Source organism: Saimiri boliviensis, chromosome 9, assembly GCF_048565385.1.
Source record: "Saimiri boliviensis isolate mSaiBol1 chromosome 9, mSaiBol1.pri, whole genome shotgun sequence".
Taxonomy (NCBI): Eukaryota; Metazoa; Chordata; class Mammalia; order Primates; family Cebidae; genus Saimiri; species Saimiri boliviensis.
This window is the reverse complement of record NC_133457.1, coordinates 98,007,319-98,026,767: the sequence shown is the minus strand read 5'-3', so window position 1 is coordinate 98,026,767 and position 19,449 is coordinate 98,007,319. Positions and strand designations below refer to the sequence as shown.

Genomic DNA, 19,449 nt, shown 5'->3' with positions numbered 1-19,449 from the left:
ATTTTTAAATGTTGGCTCACTTTTTCAGACACTGTGGATGCCAAACTGTCTGTCTGGAGGCTGCCATGAGCAGCCAGTTTGTGATCTCTGCTTTACCTGAATTGTCTCCCTGAATTGTGACAGCAACCTGACCAGGTAGGTACTATTACTAAGGAAACCGAGGTTCAGAGAAGTGAAGTGACTTGCCATAGTCACACAGCTAGGAGGGGCAGAGCCAAATTCAAACCCAGTTCTGCTTGACACCAAAGACTGTAATCTTTGTTTTGTTTTTTTTGTGTGTGTGTTTTTGAAACAGTCTTTTTTGTGTGTGTAGGTGGGTGGGTGGGTGGGTGTGGGTGTGGGTGACAGTTACTCCTACAGTCTTACAGAGTAAACTCTTTGCTCTTTATCTGTCCGGGAGTTTACTCTGTCTACCCAGGCTGGAGTGCAGTGGTACGATCTCAGCTCACAGAACCTCCATCTCCCGAGTTCAAGGGATCCTCCTGCCTCAGCTTCCAGAGTAGCTGGGATTACAGGTAAACACCACCACGAATGGCTAATTTTGTATTTTTTAGTAGAGATGGGATTTCGCCACGTTGGCCAGGCTGGTCTCAAACTCCTGACCTCAGGCGATCCACCAGCCCTCACCTCCCAAAGTGCTGGGATTACAGGCGTGAGTCACTGTGCCCAGTCAAAGACTGTGATCTTTCTCGGGGTGGAGTGGAAGCCTGGATGCCTAGGCCAGCCCCTTTTTATGCTCCACTCTATCCAGCATCTTGGGGTTCAGTGGTGCACCCTGGAGTCCTTGAGCAGCTGTCACCAACTTTCTGTTAAACATTATAGCTGGTCGGGCATGGTGGCTCACACCTGTAATCCCAGCACTTCAGGAGGCCAAGGCAGGCAGATTACGAAGTCAGGAGTTCCAGACCAGCCTGGCCAACATGGTGAAACCCCATCTCTACTAAAAATCTGAAAATTAGCTGGGCGTGGTGGTGCATTCCTGTAATCCCAGCTACTCAGGAGGCTGAGGCAGGAGAATTGCTTAAACTAGGACCTGGGAGGTGAAGGTTGCAGTGAGCCGAAATCGTGCCACTGCACTCCAGCCCGAGCTACAGAGCGAGACTCCGTCTCAAAAAAACAAAACAAAAAAAAATTACAGCTGATCTAGGTATGTACTCCTTGTCTGTGATCTGGCTCTGTGGCCTGGCTCTGCCACTTCCCTGCTGTGTGACTTTGGGCTGCTTCGCCTTACTGTGCCTGCTGCCTCATCTCAGCTGCAAAATGGGATTAAAAGTAGGGCATACACTGAAGTGCTTGGGATGGTGCCAGGCACTCGATAACTAATAAATGTTACTTCTCAGCCGGGCACAGTGGCTCACACCTGTAATCCCAGCACTTTGGGAGGCCGAAGCAGGCAGATCACCTGAGGTCAGGAGTTTGAGACCAGCCTGGCTAACATGGCAAAATCCCATCTCTACTAAAAATACAAAAATTAGCTGGGTGTAGTGGCACATACCTGTAATCCCAGCTACTCAGGAGGCTGAAGCAGGAGAATCGCTTGAACCCAGGAGGCAGAGGTTGCAGTGAGCTGAGATCATGCCATTGTACTCCAGTAAATTTTTTTCAAAAATAAATAAATAAATGTTACTTCTCATGATTACCAGTAGATGTGTATGCTGTGTACACTGATATTAGGAAGAAAATGATGTTCTTAACATTTCCTTTAACGCTATTGTTACAATTTTTTTTAAATGCTCACTGTCTCCCACGGATTCTTATGTGGTGAATAAAGTCCAGATTCCTTAAACTGCATCTAAGGCCCTCTCTGATTAATCAACCCATACTTCAATAGTGGAAAGTGGCTAAGAACCCATGGAGGCAGGCTGCCCCAGCTTGAATCCCAGCTCCACAACATTCCTGGCTGTGTGAGCCTGGGTAAGGAAGTTTGCCCCTCTGGGCCTGGGATTCTTAGCTGTAAAATATGGAAAGTAACGCACTCACATGACAGGCTGAGGTGATACGGTAAACAGCCTGGCACAGTGTCCGTCATGTGGAAAAGCTGGAAGCATCAGCCCTGATCATGACCCCCTACTCCTCTGAGACCTCTGGTCATGCTGGAACATCCGCCAGCCCCAGAACATAGCAGGCCCTGCACGTCCCACCTCGAGCTGTTCGTTCATGCCCTGCTTTCACCCAGCACACCTTCCCCTATCGATCCACCCATCAAAGCTCTCCAGGCCAAGGTCATACTCCGGGCCAAGGCCCAGCTCCGGCAGCATCCCCTTCCTGTCCCCACCAGTCGCCCTTTGACCTTTGTCCAGGGGGGTATACTTAACACGTCATCCCCACCAACTCTGCCCCTCCTACCACATCATACCCTTCCTGAGGGTGTGGGAAGCCAGGCCTGGCTCTGAGCTCCAGCCCTGAGTCCCAACACAGAGGCCTGAGGGATCGGCCAGCCTTCAAAACAATTCAGTCATCCAGTGGAGTCCAACAGCCCAGAAGGGTGGCCGTGAGGACAAACGGGAAGACACGGTTCAAGGCCCTTTTCTCCTTCCCGCCTCCTCATGAGCCGGGTGAGCCTCCAACCAGGACCCACTGAGCGGGAGGAGGGAGCACTGGACGTGAGGATACTGACGGCCTCCAGACGCCCGCGCGAGAGGGATTTCTGCTCTTGATTACAACGGGTTTGGAGGTGGCTAGCAATCCTGAATTCCCACGAGTGAGTACAAACCCCGTCTCCCATGGGGTGTTGTCCTGGACTGTGTTCTGTGAATGGGTATTCCCAATTTCCTTTTTAAAAATATTTGAGACAGGGTCTTGCACAGTTGCCCAGGCTGGAGTGCAGTGGTGCAGTCTCAGCTCACAGTAGCCTCGACTTCCTGGGCTCAAGTAATCCTCCCACGTTAGCCTCCCGCACCCACCACCATGTCCAGCTAATTTTTTTTTTTTTTTTTTAAGACAGGATCTCACAGGCTGGAACGCAGTGGCACAATCTCAGCTCACTGCAACCTCTGCCTCCTAGGTTCAAGTGATTCGCCTGCCTCAGCCTCCCAAGTAGCTGGGACTACAGGTGCATACCACCATGCCTGGCTAATCTTTGTATTTTTAGTCGAGACGGGATTTCACCACGTTGGCCAGGCTGGTCTCGAACTCCTGACCGCAGGTGATCCATCTGCCTCGGCCTTCCAAAGGGCTGAGATAACAGGCATAAGCTGCCATGCCGGCCTTGCTTCCCTTATCATCTCTCCAGGGCTCCCCCATGTGACCACCCAGGACCCCTCAGCCACCACAAGCTTCAGAGGGGAGTGCTGCCACTTAGGGGCAAAAAAGGAAACTGCCACAGCTTGGCCCAAGCCACCTGGACACGTTATGATAAATACATTTATTGAGCACTTTCTGCATGCCAGGCGCCATACTGAGCCCCTGCGCATTTCATCATACTGGATCCCCAGGACAACCCTATGAGGTAGTAGCATCGTAAGCCCCATTGTACAGATGAGGAACACGGGGCTCAGAGAGGTGAAGTGACTTGCCCAAGGTCACACAGCAAGTGTGTGGCAACTCCTGGATTTGAAACCAGATCTGTCTCATAGCTGCAGTCTAGCCATGATACTTGAGTGCCTCCTAAAAGCCTACATCACAGAGCTGTCTGAGGATGCTGTGGGGAACTGTCTGTGAAAAGGTCCAATAGATAAACTCCATCCATGGCAAGCTTCCTGAAGAGCAGCGGGCTAGAGGCCACCAGGAGGCAGCCTGGAGGCAGGCTGGGCAGGACCGCCCTGTCTTCTCTCCTAGGGGGCCCAGTCACCAGCCTGACAGCCGGACCCCAGTCTGCTCAGGCTCCGGCCATCTCTCTCCTCCCTGGGATCTGCCGTGGGCAGCCCTGCCCACAACCCCGAATATTCCAGGGCTTTGTAGCAGGAGTAAGGATACGGGAGGGCGGCCACAGGCCAAGGTTTATGAATGACATTCAGCAGGATTTCTGCCAATGTCTTGATGGCTCGCTTCCACTGGGAAGGATCTCCAGTCTGCCCGGACCCAAATATGAGCAACAGGCCTGCCCAGGAAACAGCCAGCCAGCTCCATCACTCCGAGGCCTGGATGTAGACAGGCACAGCGAGCATGGCACAGGGGCCCTCGGCCCCGGCCTGGAGCTCTGCCAGAGCCAGGTTGGAGCCCAGGCCCTCCGTGTGCCCAGGTACCACCAGCTCCGGCTCCGCACCCACTGCACCACCCACGACGATGGACAGCACCGCGTCTGGCTCTGTGAAGGGCGGTTTGCCAGGGACAGCCTCGGGCACCAGCCCAGCCCCTGCGTCCTTCAGTTCCTCCAGCCCCAGCGGGTCAGGCAAGGGGGTCACCACCTTGCGCCCACCAGTGCCGCCACTGCGGGGGGCTGCCCTCCTCTGGGGGGGACGCCGGGTCTGCAGGTCCTTGTCCTTTTGGGGGCCAGGACGGCAGCGGTGATCTTTGAGGTGTTTGGGGCGGGAAAAGCCCTTGGCGCAGCCAGCACAGCGGAACTTGTAGTTGCCCGTGTGGGCGCGCTGGTGCTCGGCGAGGTGGGCACGGCGGCTGAAGGACTTGCTGCACAGGGCGCATTTGTGGAGCTTCATGCCTGGGGGGGTGAGGGAAAGTCAATGAGAAGCATCCAGACCTTCACCCTGCAACAGTGCCCTGCGCTGGAATCAAATCCAGGCTCTTGCCCCACGGCGCCTGTATGATCTGGCTCCAGCTCTCTCCACCCTCGTCACCTGCCTTCTCCCGGCCACTCTCTGTGCCAGCCACACCCACTGTCCTCAGAGGCGCCCGCTGGCTCCTGCCTCTGCGGCTGTGCACCTGCAGGTCTCCTCTGCCTGGAGCAGCCGCTCACTCCTGGCACCTTGGCTCGCTCTGCCAGGTCCTCTCTCACCTGGGTGACCAGGGCAGCAATCTCTGCTCTGCTCTGCCCCCCTCACCCAGCCCCCACACCATCCCCCACAGGGCAGCTGGAGATGTCTGCAAAACACACACACAAGCATGCCATAACCCGTCCCCAACCTCTCGTGGTCACTGGGGCTGACTGATCCTCCCCTTCAGCCCTCAGTTCCTCCCCTTCCCCTCTCCCTCTCCTCCCTGTGCTCCAGTCCTCCCACCCATCTTTCCTTGTCCCTGCCTCGAGGCTAGTACTGGATGCTCCCTCACTCTAGGAAGCTATTTCCTGGCCCTTCTCATCCCTCAGGACTCAGCCATCATGCCACCTCCTCAGGGGGGCCTCCCTGATACACGCACCCTGTTTATTTCCATCTTGGCCCTCAGCATACTTCGCTGTTATGTGTTTCTTTGTTCAATGGTTATTTTCTGTCTCTTCCACTAAATGTTAGGCATCCCAGGAGGGCAGGGTGGCATTCTGCCTGTCTGATTCCTTCTGCCTGACATATGGTTGGTTCTCAAAAATCACTGGTGCCTCCACGTCCACCATGAAGTCAACTCTAGCCCACAGTCCCCCTGAGCCGGGCACCTTTCACACATGCCTTTGGCCCCCTCAACCTTGCTGGGATGGAGGCTCAGAGAGGGGCAGTGACTTGCCTGAGGCTACCCAGCAGGAAAGCTGCAGCGCCAAGACTCACACTCAGCCCTGTGTGTCCAAGTCCTTGACCTACTCTCCCAGTTTTCAAACTTTCTTTGGCCACTGACGCTTTTCTGTAAACCTCCTCAAACAGGGGAGACTTTACCCCCTAGGGGACTCAGCAATGCCTAGAGACATTTTTGGTTGTCACAACTGTGAGGGGATGCCACTGACACTCAGTGGGTAGAGGCCAAGGATGCTGCTAAACATCCTGCAGGGCACAGCGCAGCCCCAGGACAAAATCATCTGGCCCAGGCCGGGCGTAGTGGCATACGCCTGTAATCTCAGCACTTTGGGAGGCTGAGGTGGGCAGATCACTTGCGGTCAGGCGTTCTAGACCAGCCTGACCAACACGGTGAAACCCCATTTCTACTAAAATACAAAAATTAGCTGGGCGTGGTGGTGGGCACCTGTAATCCCAGCCACTCAGGAGGCTGAGGCAGGAGAATCACTTGAACTGGGGAGGGGAAGACTGCAGTGAGCCAAGATCACGCCACTGCACCCCAGCCCGGGCAATAAAGCAAGACTCCGTCTCAAAAAAAAAAAAAAAAAAAAAAAAAAAAAAAAATTATCTGGCTCAAAATGTCGATGGTGCCAGGGTTGAAGAACCTTGTTCTCGACCTCGACTGGCATGTGGAAAGCCAGCCAGGCTGCTCTGAGGAGCTGCTGAGAAACTGAGGAGTGGCTTGGAGACCCCTGCCCTACCCTGCCTATCAAGGAAGCTTCCTGGCTATGTCTTGGACCCGGCTGATTCCCTCCACACCTGGTCCACACCTCTATCACACTGGGCACTGTTCCGACTGAGTCATCTCTGCTCAGGTCAGCTTCCTCCTTGGACTGGGGGACTATGTCTGATTCATCTCTGTTCACCCTAAAGGCCCTAACTCAGGCCTGGCTCATGGCCCATATAACTGAATGTGCCAGGCAGGGAAATCCAGGCTCACGGGATATGTCTGCTCTTTCTCCTCCTGGAGGGTCTACCCCAGTGAACTAGAGCTGAACCAGACCCTCCTGGCAGGCCCATGAGCCACTTACCAGAGTGGGAGAGGATATGGGCCTTCAGCTTGTCCGGCCGGTTGAATTCCTTACTGCAGCCTGTGTGCGTCCTAAAACCCAAAGCCACCGGTCAGGGGGAGTTCACCAAGCTTAGGACCCTCTTGCTGGCCTCTCCACTAGCCCTGAACACAAGGGACACTATTGTCCACCCTAAGGGCTGGTCAAGGAGGCAGGGTAAAGAGTGAGGCAGGTAGGGCCCAGAAGATAAAAGGAGAAAGACCTGCCCGGGCATGGTGGCTGACGCCTGTAATCCCAGCGTTTTGGGAGGCCGAGGTGGGTGGATCACGAGGTCAGGAGTTTAAGACTAGCCTGGTCAAGATGGTGAAACTTGATCTCTACTAAAAATACAAAAATTATCGGGGCATGGTGGTGCGCATCTGTAATCCCAGCTACTTGGGAAACTGAGGCAGGAGACTCATTTGAACCTGGGAGGCGGAGGTTGCAGTGAGTGGAGATCGCATCACTGCACTCTAGCCTGGGCAACAGAGTGAGATCCTGTCTCAAAAAAAAAAAAAAAAAGGCAGGATGCAGTGGCTCACGCCTGTAATCCCAGCACTTTGGAAGACCAAGGCAGGTAGATCACATGGTCAGGAGTTCAAGACCAGCCTGGCCAAGATGGTGAAACCCCATCTCTACTAAAAATACAAAAATTAGCCAGGTGCAGTGGCAGGCACCTGTAATCCCAGCTACTTGGGAGGCTGAGGGAGGAGAATCGCTTGAACCCAGGTGGCAGAGGTTGCAGTGAGCCGAGATCATGCTACTGCACTCCAGCCTAGAGTGAGACTCCGTCTCACCAAAAAAAAAAAAAAAAAAAAGAACCCTGACTTCGGGCCTGCCATCTGTCTCGCCCTCCCTGGCAGCCCTGCTGGAGAATGTGCCTTACTAGCTACCCCCATGCATGGCAGCCTCTACTTACGAGAAAGGGCATTTGTATTTCTTGAAGGGCTCGTGGATCAACATGTGTCTCTTCAGTTTGTCCTTGCGGTTGAATGCAGACTCACACACCGAGCATTTGTAGGGCTTCTCACCTGCAGCAGACACAGACGGAGCACCAGCACCCATCAGAAGGAGTTGGAATCTGGAGCACAAGGGTGCCCGCTGGGCAGCATCGCCTCAAGAAGGGAGGTGGCCGGGGGGAAAATAGCCTCTCTCATCTCCGTGGCTTTGTTTTGCCAGGGACAAGAGGGGGCTATTTGCCAGGGACAAGGATGGTCGGGGGGGGGGGTGTGCCTCTCTGATGAGGCCATGTATGTGAGGAGAGACCTGAGGTTATCAGGGAGATCTGGGAGAGGGTCCAGGCGGCAGAGAAAGCAGGTGCAAAGACCCTGAAGCAAGAGTGCATTTGGTGGTGCTCACGAGCCACAGGGAGGCTGGTGCAGCCAGAGAACCAGGCAGAAGGTAAGGCCAGCGCGGCAGCCAAGGCCCGCCCGGGAGGACCTGGGAGGCTGAGCTACGGACTTGGCTTTATTTAAAATTTGAGACAGAACCTTGCTCTATCACCCAGGCTGGAGTGCAGTGGTGAGATTTCAGCTCACTGCAACTTCCTACCTCAGGCTCCTGAGGAGATGGGATTACAGGCATGTGCCACCACGTCCAGCTAATTTTTGTATTTTTAGTAGAGATGGGGTTTCACCATGTTGGCCAAGCTGGTCTCGAACTCCTGACCTCAAGTGATCCACCCACTTCAGCCTCCCAAAATGCTGGGATTACAGGCGTGAGCCACTGCGTCCGGCCAGGTTTGGTTTTTACTCTGAGCCAGAAGAGAAGCCACCAGAGGGCCTGAGCAGCGAAGGAAAGGGCTTTGATGTAAGCTTTTAACAGGCTCCCTCTGTCTGCGTGTGGAGAGCAGACTGAGGGGGTGAGGGTGGAGGTGAGGATAACCAGGAAGCGGTCCAGGACAGCCATGGCGGGAAGGCAGAGGCAGCAGCCCCTGCTACTGGATTAGCTGTGGCTGTGAGAGGAGGAGGGGAGTCAAGGATGAATCTGAGGCGTGGCCTGAGTAGCAAGGTGGCCTCACGGCATTTATGACAATGGGGTCCACCCTGGAGGATGAGCAATCACACCTTATCTAACTGAATCCTTCCAACAAACCAGGAGGCATGTGCTCCCATCATCCCCGTTTCACAGATGAGAAGACTGAGGTTCGAAGAAGTGAAGGGACTGGCTCAGGGGCTACCCCTGTGGTTGGGGGAGCTAAAATTCCAGCCCAGCAGTGTGATCCAGAGCCCATCTGAGCTACCCAAGCTCTTCCTGCTGTTAAACCTGTCCTGGGGCAGCTCTCGCCTGATGGGCAACCTGAGGAACCCACAGGAAATCAAGGGAGGTACCTGCAAAGTTCCCATGAGGTCACAGCCTGCCTTTGGATAGAGCGGGCCATTTCTGGGCTGCTGTGACTTCCTGCCATTATTTCCTCTCTTCCCCCTCTGGAATGAATAAAGTATTTCTGAAAAAATGTCAATGCAGTTGATACGGAAATTCTAGTCCCTACTGTGGAATGCTCTGTGGTCGTTAAAAAGATTAAAGAGGGGCCGGGCGCCGTGGCTCAAGCCTGTAATCCCAGCACTTTGGGAGGCCGAGGTGGGTGGATCACGAGGTCGAGAGATTGAGACCATCCTGGTCAACATGGTGAAACCCCGTCTCTACTAAAAATACAAAAAATTAGCTGGGCATGGTGGCACGTGCCTGTAATCCCAGCTACTCAGGAGGCTGAGGCAGGAGAATTGCCTGAACCCAGGAGGCGGAGGTTGCGGTGAGCCGAGATCGCGCCATTGCACTCCAGCCTGGGTAACAAGAGAGAAACTCCGTCTCAAAAAAAAAAAAAAAAGATTAAAGAGGTCAATCTGTTGTTCCCTGATCTGTAAGGATCTGGACATATTGCCAGGGGGAAAGAAAGCAATAGAACAGCTTAACACAATCTCATCTTAGAAACAAATATAATCCCTACTGGATATGGAAGCTCAAAAAAGAGAGAAAAGAGAAGGAGAGAGAGAGAGAGAGAGAGAAGGAAGGAAGGAAAGAAAGAAAGGAAAAGAAAAGAAAGAGAAAATACAACCCGTACACCCCAAAAAAGCCGTAGCCGTGTGTCTCTGTACATAACCGAAGATGCAAAGAGAAAGACAGGAGGTATAGAGAGAGTGGACAGACCAAACTGTCGGTGGCAACTACAACTTCAGGGAAATTTAACAGTTCACTTTATGTACTCCTATATTGCTTCCATTTTTATAATAAGCATGTATTAATTTTGTGGTGTGTGTTTTTTTTTTTTTTTTTTTTGAGACAGAGTCTGACTCTGTCACCCAGGTGGAGTGCAGTGGTTCAATCTCGGCTCACTGCAGCCTCCTCTTCCTGGGTTCAAGCGATTTTCCTGCCTCAGCCTCCCAAGTAGCTGGGATCACAGGTGCACACCACCATGCCCAACTAATTTTTGTAATTTTAGAAGATGAGGTTTCACCATGTTGGTAAGGCTGGTCTCAAACTCTTGACCTCAGGTAATCCACCCATCTTGGCCTCCCAAAGTGCTGGGATTACAGGTATGAGCCACCACACCTGGCAGCATGTATTACTTTTGAATAATAAGTTTTTAAAAACCACAAAGAGCAATTTGGTGATATCAAAGTTACAATGTATTACTTTTTTTTCTTTCTTTATTGTGGAGAAACATACATAACAGAAAACTGACTATCTTAAGCTTCTTTTAAGTATACAGTTTAGTGGCACTAAGTACATTTGCACTGTTATGCAACCATCACCACCATGTCTCTAAAATTTTTTCCATCATCCCAAACTGAAACTCAGTATTACACGTGCACTTTACCCTAGCATTTCCACTCCTAAGAATGTACACTACAGATACACTCCCAAAAGCTTGCCAAGGGACCCACACAGCACGCTGTACACAAACTAATAGCTGAAATGTAATTTAAGGATTCATACATAGGCCAGGTGTGGTGGTTCACACCTGTAATCCCAGTACTTTGGGAGGCTGAGGCAGGGGGATCCCCTGAGGTCAGAAGTTTGAGACCAGCCTTGCCAACATGGTTAAACCTCATCTCTACTAAAAATACAAAAATTAGCCAGGCATGGTTGTACGCACCTATAATCCCAGCTACTTGGAAGGCTCAGGCAGGAGAATTGCTTGGACCCACAAGTGGAGGTTGCAGTGAGCCAAAATAGTGCTCCTGCAGTCCAACCTGGTCAACAGAGTGAGACTCATTCTCAAAACAAACAAACAAACAAACAAACAAACAAACACGGGTTCATACATAGAGAACTGGTTAAATACAAGAAGAAAAATTCATTGAGAAAGACTATCCAAATGTGAAAAAGAAAGCGCTGTTGGTAAAATCTTTTTGGGGGGTCCAGAGGAGGGGGGCCCACAGAATTTAGCTTCCAGGGGAACTGTAAGCACACATTCCCTGGAGAACATTGTCAAGGTATATAAGAAAAAAAGGCATATAAATTATAGTATGTGCTCATTTTTGCAAAAGTAAGCAAGCATTTTTTATAAGCATAAAATAAAACTAGAAGAATGCAGATGAGACCACTAACACTAGTTATTTTTGGGGAAGAGAATTAGGAGTATTTTGCAAACTGCAAACTGTAAGTCATACCCTGCTGGTGGTTATTTTAAGAATTAAAAATAGACCGGGCACGGTGGCTCAAGCCTGTAATCCCAGCACTTTGGGAGGCCGAGGTGGGTGAATCATGAGGTCAAGAGATCGAGACCATCCTGGTCAACATGGTGAAACCCCGTCTCTACTAAAAATACAAAAAATTAGCTGGGCATGGTGGCGCGTGCCTGTAATCCCAGCTACTCAGGAGGCTGAGGCAGGAGAATTAACTGAACCCAGGAGGCGGAGGTTGCGGTGAGCCAAGATCACGCCATTGCACTCCAGCCTGGGTAACAAGAGCGAAACTCTGTCTCAAATAAAAAAAAAAAAAGAATTAAAAATAAGCCGAGCATGTGGTGGCTCACATCTGTAATCCCAGCACTTTGGGAGGCCAAGGCGGGTGGATCACTTGAGGTCAGGAGTTTGAGACCAGCTTGGCCAACATGGTGAAATCGTGTCTCTACCAAAAATACAAAAATTAGCCAGGTATGGTGGCGTAAGCCTGTAATCCCAGCTACTCAGGAGGCTGAGGCACAAGAATAGCATGAACCTGGGAGCCAGAGGTTGTAGTGAGATCACACCATTGTACTCCAGCCTGGGTGACAGAGTGAGACCCTGTCTCAAAAAAAAATAAAAATAAAAAATAAAAGAATCGGCCGGGCATGGTGGCTCATGCCTGTAATCCCAGCCCTTTGGGAGGCCAAGGCGGGCAGATTTCCTGAGGGTGGGAGTTAGAGACCAGACTGACCAACATGGAGAAACCACATCTCTACTAAAAATACAAAAGTAGCGGGCGTGGTTGGGCATGCCTGAAATCCCAGCTACTCGGAAGGCTGAGGCAGAAGAATCGCTTAAATCTAGGTGGAGGTTGCAGTGCGCCAAAATTGCACCATTGCACTCCAGCCTGGGTGACAAAAGCAAAACTGTGTCTCAAAAATAAATAAACAAATAAATGAACTTAAAGCGAACAAATAAAATTGAACAGGACAAAACAGAAACTACTGCTTTGAAAAACTTTTGTTGCAATACATTCTGTGTGTATAATGTGCTTCCCGGGTTGCAATAGGAAATGTATTTTTTGCTATAGGTCCTATGAAAGAAAAACAAAAGGAAAAACATTAGATTGTCTATCTGAAGTGAGAGGAGAGAGTTTATTTTTATTACATATGCTTTTGTCCTGTCCAGGACTTTCCCTCAGGTTTTCTCAATCTTTAGATCCTTTTCAATTAAAAAACAATTTTAAAAAATTTAACTAATTACAAAACATCTAAAGATTAATAGAAAAGAAAATGTCACTGTGTCTCAGCTGGGGAAACAAGGAGAGGGGGGTTTGTCCAGATTGGGGGGGGTGGAACTTACAGTGAGGGCAGCGTCCCCACCACAGGGGGCAGAGTCAAGAGTCCCTCACACACCACCTCCAGGGGCTCTTCTCTGCTCCAGTGGTGGTGGGAACCCCTTGCTCATGAGTTAAGGCAGGTGGGTCAGGGGCCAGGAAGGCGGGAGGAAGCAGGAGCAAGGGGAGAGGCAGGAGGGCTGGAGGGAGGCAGAGAGACAGAGAAGGGGGAGGGGGCTGGAAAGAGAGGGGAAAGGACAGGGGAGGGAAGCTGGGGGGGGCTAGAAGGAGATGGGGAGAGGGAGGCGGAGGGAGGCTAGAGGGAGATGGGAAGGAGGAAGGAGAAGGGGGCTGCAGGAGATGGGGTAGAGGGGGGAGATGGGGGAGGGAGACGAGGAGGGGCAGAAAGGGATGAGGAGCGAGTGAGGAGGAAGGGGGGGGCTGGGCTGGAGTTCTCGGGGACGGGGTACCCACCTGAGTGGATGTGAGCATGCAGTTTGAGGTAGTGCTCCCGCCGGAAGAACTTCTTGCACACCTGGCACTTGAACCTGCCCCCGCTGCCGTGGGTGGGCAGATGACGGCGCAGGTAGCGTTCACAAGGAAACACCTGGCAGAGAAGAGGGGCCTTCAGGTCTGACTCACCAGGCCCCCCCCACTGTCCGAGCCCCTGTAGGGACACCTTCCTTTCTGGCTACCAGGGGCCAGGACTCAGAATGTCAGCCTCAGCCCTTAGAACTTCATGGCTCCCCTGACTTACCCATAAGTCCAGCCAAAACATGGCTGCCCCAAGCTTTTGCCTGGATGTTCTTCCCACCCAGACAGCCTTTCTCTCTTTTCTCACCAACATTTACACATCCTTCAAGACCCAACTGGGGTATCACTGCTTCTGTCAAACGTTTCCTAGCTCCCTGGTACCATGCCTGGCAAAGCCAATTCTGCCTTTCAATGTCCACCCACACTTTTAAGTCAGCATTTAACCTCCTGAATGACACAGCCCTTTGCTTACACAGAAGCTCCAAGCAGGCAGAGGGGTTTTCATTTCCCAGCACAAAGCCTGGGTCAAATGACTGACAAGTAGAAGAATGAATGGAAAATGAACAAATTACTAATGAATGGAAAGGTAATTTTATTTGTTTGTTTATTTATTGAGACGGCGTTTTGCTCTTGTTGCCCAGGCTGGAGTGCAATGGTGCAATCTCAGCTCACCACAACCTCCGCCTCCTGGGTTCAAGAGATTCTCCTGCCTCAGCCTCCAGAGTAGCTGGGATTACAGGCATGCGCCACCATGCCCAGCTAATTTTGTATTTTGAGTAGACATGGGGTTTCTCCGTGTTGGTCAGGCTGTTCTCAAACTCCCAATCTCAGGTGATCTGCCCACCTCAGCTTCCCAAAGTGCTGGGATTACAGGCGCCCACCACCATGCCTGGCTAATTCTTGTATGAAAGGTAATTTTTTTTTAAGCCAGAAAACACAGAAGTGAACATCTCTTTCCAATCCAGGCATAGGAAAGGCGTGTATTCATGCATTCATTCATGTGGTCATTTTGGTAGAGCATTAGTCAGGGGCACAGACCCAGCTGGCCCACTGCTTATTAACCCCATCATTTCCTAGCTAGGTGACCTTTCTGCCTTGGTTTCCCCACTGGTAAAGGGGGATAGCAATCTCCTAGTCAATTTCGGTTACATGCTCAGAACAGCATCTGACATGTGGTTCTTGCTCAATTCATGGTATCTTTTACTTAGACCACAACTTCTAAAGCTTAAAATTAGGCTAGATAATTAGAAACATCTAGAATGAGGCCAAAGCGAAACCAGTGCTGTCCTGGAAAATCTGCCACGTATGGTTTTAAGAAAATGAGTAGAGTGAAGAAGCAAGTTAAACACACCAGGAAGACGTAATCAGCAAAATCCAGACTGCGGGGAACACCACTGGACAAAATGGCCCAGTTTCTTCAGCAAATACATTCAGAGGAAAGAAAAAAGGGAGCAGTGGTCGGAGCGGGGGGTGGGGGGAACCTGTAGATTATAATAGAGACTTTCGTTGTATCAATTAATTGCAATTGCAATCTGATTCAAATAAACTTTACAAAATGCTGAAGCATTGAGGCAACTGGAAATTGGAACACTTCCTGGGTATTTGATATTTATTAGGAACAGGCTTTAGTGAGGCTTCCAGAGTCACTGAGAAGAAGAATCAAGGCTGGGCATGGAGGCTCACATCTGTAATCCCAGCACTCTTGTGGCTAAGAGTTTGAGACCAACCTGGGTAACATAGTGAACCCCATCTCTACAAAAAATTTAGGCTGGGTGCAGTGGCTCATGCCTGTAATCCCAGCACTTTGGAAAATCAAGGTGGATGGGTCCCTTACCTCCAGCCCCATCTTGTAGGTCTCCATCTCTACAAAAAATACAAAAATTAGCTGGGCATGGTGGCACACACCTATAGGCCCAGCTACTCAGGAGGCTGAGTCCAGGAGGTTGAGGCTGCAGTGAGCCATGGTCAAACCACTGCGTTCCAGCCTGGTGATAGAGTAAAACCCTGTCTCAAAAATAAATAAATAAATAAATAAATATTTAAAAAGAAGAACCAATTGTAATAAGGATAATCATATATCAGGAAGCTAGGAGGCTGCTGCTCAGATACTAGGCCTGAGCCCAGGACAGCCTGGCCCAGCCTGGCTCCAGCAGCAGACCCCGCATGGCCACATCTGGAATGTGATGAATGTGATGAATGAGATGACCAAGAGGAGACACTGTGTCATCTGTGGAGCATCCCCTGAGCCCTGCCTGTGTGTCCTAAGGTGAGAGAAGAAAAGGAGAGGGTGGGGTGGGCATCCCACCACCTCGCCTGTATTATGGCCTGGGGCCCCGGAAAAGAAGGCAATGGTACCCACCTTCTGGCAGTGTGGGCAGGGGAAGTTGTGAGTGGTGGTCTGTAGGTGGTGCTCCAGGGCCTCAGGGGTGGAGTATTTGTTGACGCATTTGACACACCTAAGTGGAAGGAGCAGGAACGGTGAGGGAAGAAACATAGCAGGCACAGGAAGCAGCCTCACCCACCACCCCAGGGCCAACACCCCACAGTTAATTCATTTCAAATCCATCACTCTTTTCAATTGCCACTGCCCGTCTTCATCTGAGTGCCATCGACTCTTGCTCAGACTTGGACAGTAGCCTCCTCACTGGCCACACTGCCCCACCCTGCCTCCTGTAGCACATTCTCCACAGGGCAGCCAGGGACACCTTTAAAAAGGAAAATCAGGCAGAGCATAGTGGCTCACACCTGCCATCCCAATGCTTTGGAAGGCTGAGGCAGGCAGATCACAAGGTCAGGAGTTCGAGATCATCCTGGCCAACACGGTGAAACCGTCTCTACTAAAAATACAAAAAATTAGCTGGGCGTGATGACACGTGCCTTAGTCCCAGCTACTTGTGAGGCTGAGGCAGGAGAATTGCTTGAACCTGGGAGATGCAGTTTATAGTGAGCGGAGATCATGCTACTGCACTCCAGCCTGGGTGACAGAGTGAGATTCTGTCTCAAAAAAAAAAAAAAAAAAAAAAGAGAGAGAGAGAGAGAGAGCGAGAGAGAGAGAAAGATCGTCAGAGCCTAATAGAGTTGGTATCTGTGTGCCCACCCAAATCTCATTGAACTATAATCCCCAGTCTAGAGGTGAGGTCTAGAGGGAGGTGATTGGATCATGGGGGTCGATTTCTCATGAATGGTTTAGGACTATCCCCTAGGTGCAGTCCTCAGGATGGTGAGTTCTCCTGAGATGGAGCTGTTTAAAAGTGCCTGGCGCCTCCCTCTCCCTCTCTCTGGCTCCTGCTCTGGCCATGTCACATGTCTACTCCCCCTTCCCCTCCTACCATGAGTAAAAGCCTCCTGAGGCCTCCCCAGAGGCAGATCTGCTAGCTCAGGTGCTATGCTTCCTGTACAGCCTGCTGAACTCTGAGTCAAATAAATCTCTTTTCTTATAAATTACCCAGTCTCAGGTATTTCTTTATAGCAGTGCAAGAACAGTCTAACACAGAGTCAAAGAACACAACTGTGCCAAACAGCTCATAAACATGTCCTCACAACAGCAGTCTCAGGCCACAAACCACTCTGAAATGAGAAAAGACACCACCTTCTCCCCATCATGAAAATATGCGCTAGCTAAGGAAGAAAAGGTGTTATCAGACAAAAAGAAAAGAGAACATTTGCAGGCAAATTGACCTATTCCCAATGAGTTATCAGTAAGGGAATGTCACAGGTAGGTGAACGATTCACACCAAAAACAAAAAGGCAGGCTGTGTGGTTCCTACACCAGTGCTGCTTGTGGGAAACCCCAGGGAGGCTGTGCTTGCGAGAGGCCCAGGGGAACCCCTCAGACTGCCCTCTGAAACCACACACCAGCCAGGCAAGGAGGCTCACACCTGTAATCCCAGCACTTTGGGAAGGCAAGGCAGGAGGATCACTTGAGGCCAGGAATTCAAGAGCAGCCTAGGAAACATAGTGAGACCCTGTCTCTACCAAAACAACAACAACAACAATAACAAAATTAGCCAGGAGTGGTGGTGCATGCCTGTAGTCCTAGCTACTGGGGAGGCTGAGGGAAGGGGACCACACCTGTGAATAGCTGATGCACTCTAGCCTAAACACAGTGACACACTGTTACTAAAAAAAGGTAAAAATTGGCCGGGCGCGGTGGCTCAAGCCTGTAATCCCAGCACTTTGGGAGGCCGAGGCGGGTGGATCACGAGGTCGAGAGATCGAGACCAACCTGGTCAACATGGTGAAACCCCGTCTCTACTAAAAAAAATACAAAAATTAGCTGGGCATGGTGGCGCGTGCCTGTAATCCCAGCTACTCAGGAGGCTGAGGCAGGAGAATTGCCTGAACCCAGGAGGCGGAGGTTGCGGTGAGCCGAGATCGCGCCATTGCACTCCAGCCTGGGTTAACAAGAGCGAAACTCCATCTCAAAAAAAAAAAAAAAAAAAAAAAAGGTAAAAATTGTACAGAAGGAGAAGCACAATTAATTTTTTTTAAAAAAAGAAATAATTTTTTTTTAAAAAGTAAAAATTGGCTAGGTGCAGTGGCTCATGCCTATAATCCCAGCCTTTGGAAGGCCAAGGCAGGTGGATTACTTGAGCCCAGGAACTCCAGACCAGCCTAGGCAACATGGCGAAACCCCATCTTTATAAAAAATACAAAAATTAGCCAGGCCTGGTGGCATGCCCCTGTGGTCCCAGCTACTCGGGGAAGCTGAGGTGGAGGACTGCTTGAGCCCAGGAGGCGAAGGCTGCAGTGAGCCGTGATCACACCACTGTACTCCAGCCTGGGTGACAGAGAGAGACCCTGTCTCAAAAAAAAAAAAAAAAAAAAAAAAAAAAAAACTGGCCTCGTGCAGTGGTTCACGCCTGTAATCCTGGCACTTTGGGAAGCCAATGCAGGAGGATCACTTGAACCCAGGAATTTGAGACCAGCCTGGGCAACATGGCAAAACCCCATTTCTACAAAAAAAAAAAAAAAAAAATTAGGTGGGCATAGTGGTGCATGCTTGTAGTCACAGCTACTCAGGAGGCTAAGGTGGGAGAATCACCTGAGCCAGGGGAGGTCAAGGGTCAAGGCTGCAGTGAGCCAAGATCATGTCACTGCACTCTAGCCTTAGTGACAGAGTAAGACCCTGTCTCATAAAAAAATTAATTAATTAAATTAAAATTAAATATAAATTTATAAAACAACGGAAAGCCTTAAAACACATATATTTAAGGCCAGGCATGGTGACTCATGCCTGTAATCCTAGTATTTTGGGAAGCTGAGGAGAGTGGCCTGCTTGAGCCTAGGAGTTCTAGGCTACCCTGGGAAATATAGCAAAACCTCGTCTCTACAAAAAATACAAAATTAGCTGGGAGTGGCGGTGCACACCTGCAGTCCCAGCTACTCAGGAGGCTGAGAGGGATGGATTGTTTGAACCAGGGAGGTCAAGGCTGCAGTGAGCCGTGATTGTGCCACTGTACTCCAGCCTGGGTGACAGAGCAAGATCCTGTCTCAAAAATAAATCAATCAATAATAAAATTATTACAAAATGAAAGGTCTAAAAAGAACACTTTTGAACATGATTGCCTGTGATACAGGGAAGTGGGTCACAGTGGATGGAGAATTCCTATTCACTCTATGTCCTATCATAGTTTTAAATATTGCACTGTATACACACAATTATTTTTTGAAGTGGAGAATCTTCAAAAAAAAAAAAAAAACCCTTTGAACTCTGACCTGCAAAATCACTTCTAGAAATTTATAAAAGAGCAAAGATGTATGCCCAAAGTTCTTCTCTATAGCATTCTTTATACTAATGACAAACTGAAAATAATCTCACCACCCAACAGTGGGAGGTGACGTTAAGTCACAGCACCTCCATGCACAGTGGAATACTAAGCAGCTGTGTAGAGAATGAGGCAGGACTATTAGTGCTGAAATGCAAAGACATCATATTACCAGTGTCTTTGTTTTTCCCTGAGATCAGGGTCTCACGAATGCAGTGGCATATCACAGTGATCACGGCCCACTGCAGCCTTGAACTCCTGGGCTCAAGCAATCCTCCCAGCTCAGCCTCCCAAGTAACTGGGACTACAGGTGCACGCCACCATGCCTGGCTAATTTTTGTATTTTTTTGTACAGGCAATGTTTCACCATGTTGCTCAGGCTGGTTTTGAACTCCTGGCCTCAAGTGATCTGCCTGCCTTGGCCTCCCACAGTGCTAGGATTATAGACACAAGCCGCCATGCCCAGCTAATAACTATTTTAAGTGAAAAAGTTTTAAGTGATAAAACCACATGTACAGTGATCCCTTTAAATCAGTCTGTTTGTTGGACACTGTGCTACAA

General features: G+C 50.3%; 1 protein-coding gene across 4 annotated transcripts in view; it reads right to left on the bottom strand.

The window, feature by feature from the left end:
* Positions 1 to 3,001: 3,001 nt before the first annotated feature.
* ZNF341 (zinc finger protein 341) overlaps positions 3,002 to 19,449 on the bottom strand; it is a 58,699-nt gene continuing 42,251 nt past the window's right edge. For all 4 annotated transcript variants that reach the window (XM_039479234.2, XM_039479232.2, XM_074406412.1 and 1 more), the window contains 5 exons: positions 15,480 to 15,576; positions 13,061 to 13,193; positions 7,560 to 7,671; positions 6,623 to 6,693; positions 3,002 to 4,597 (listed from right to left, as the gene is read on the bottom strand). In XM_039479234.2, the coding sequence (XP_039335168.1) occupies positions 4,068 to 4,597; positions 6,623 to 6,693; positions 7,560 to 7,671; positions 13,061 to 13,193; positions 15,480 to 15,576 (943 nt within the window). In that variant the 3' untranslated portion in view covers positions 3,002 to 4,067. The remainder of the gene's footprint in view (positions 4,598 to 6,622; positions 6,694 to 7,559; positions 7,672 to 13,060; positions 13,194 to 15,479; positions 15,577 to 19,449) is intronic.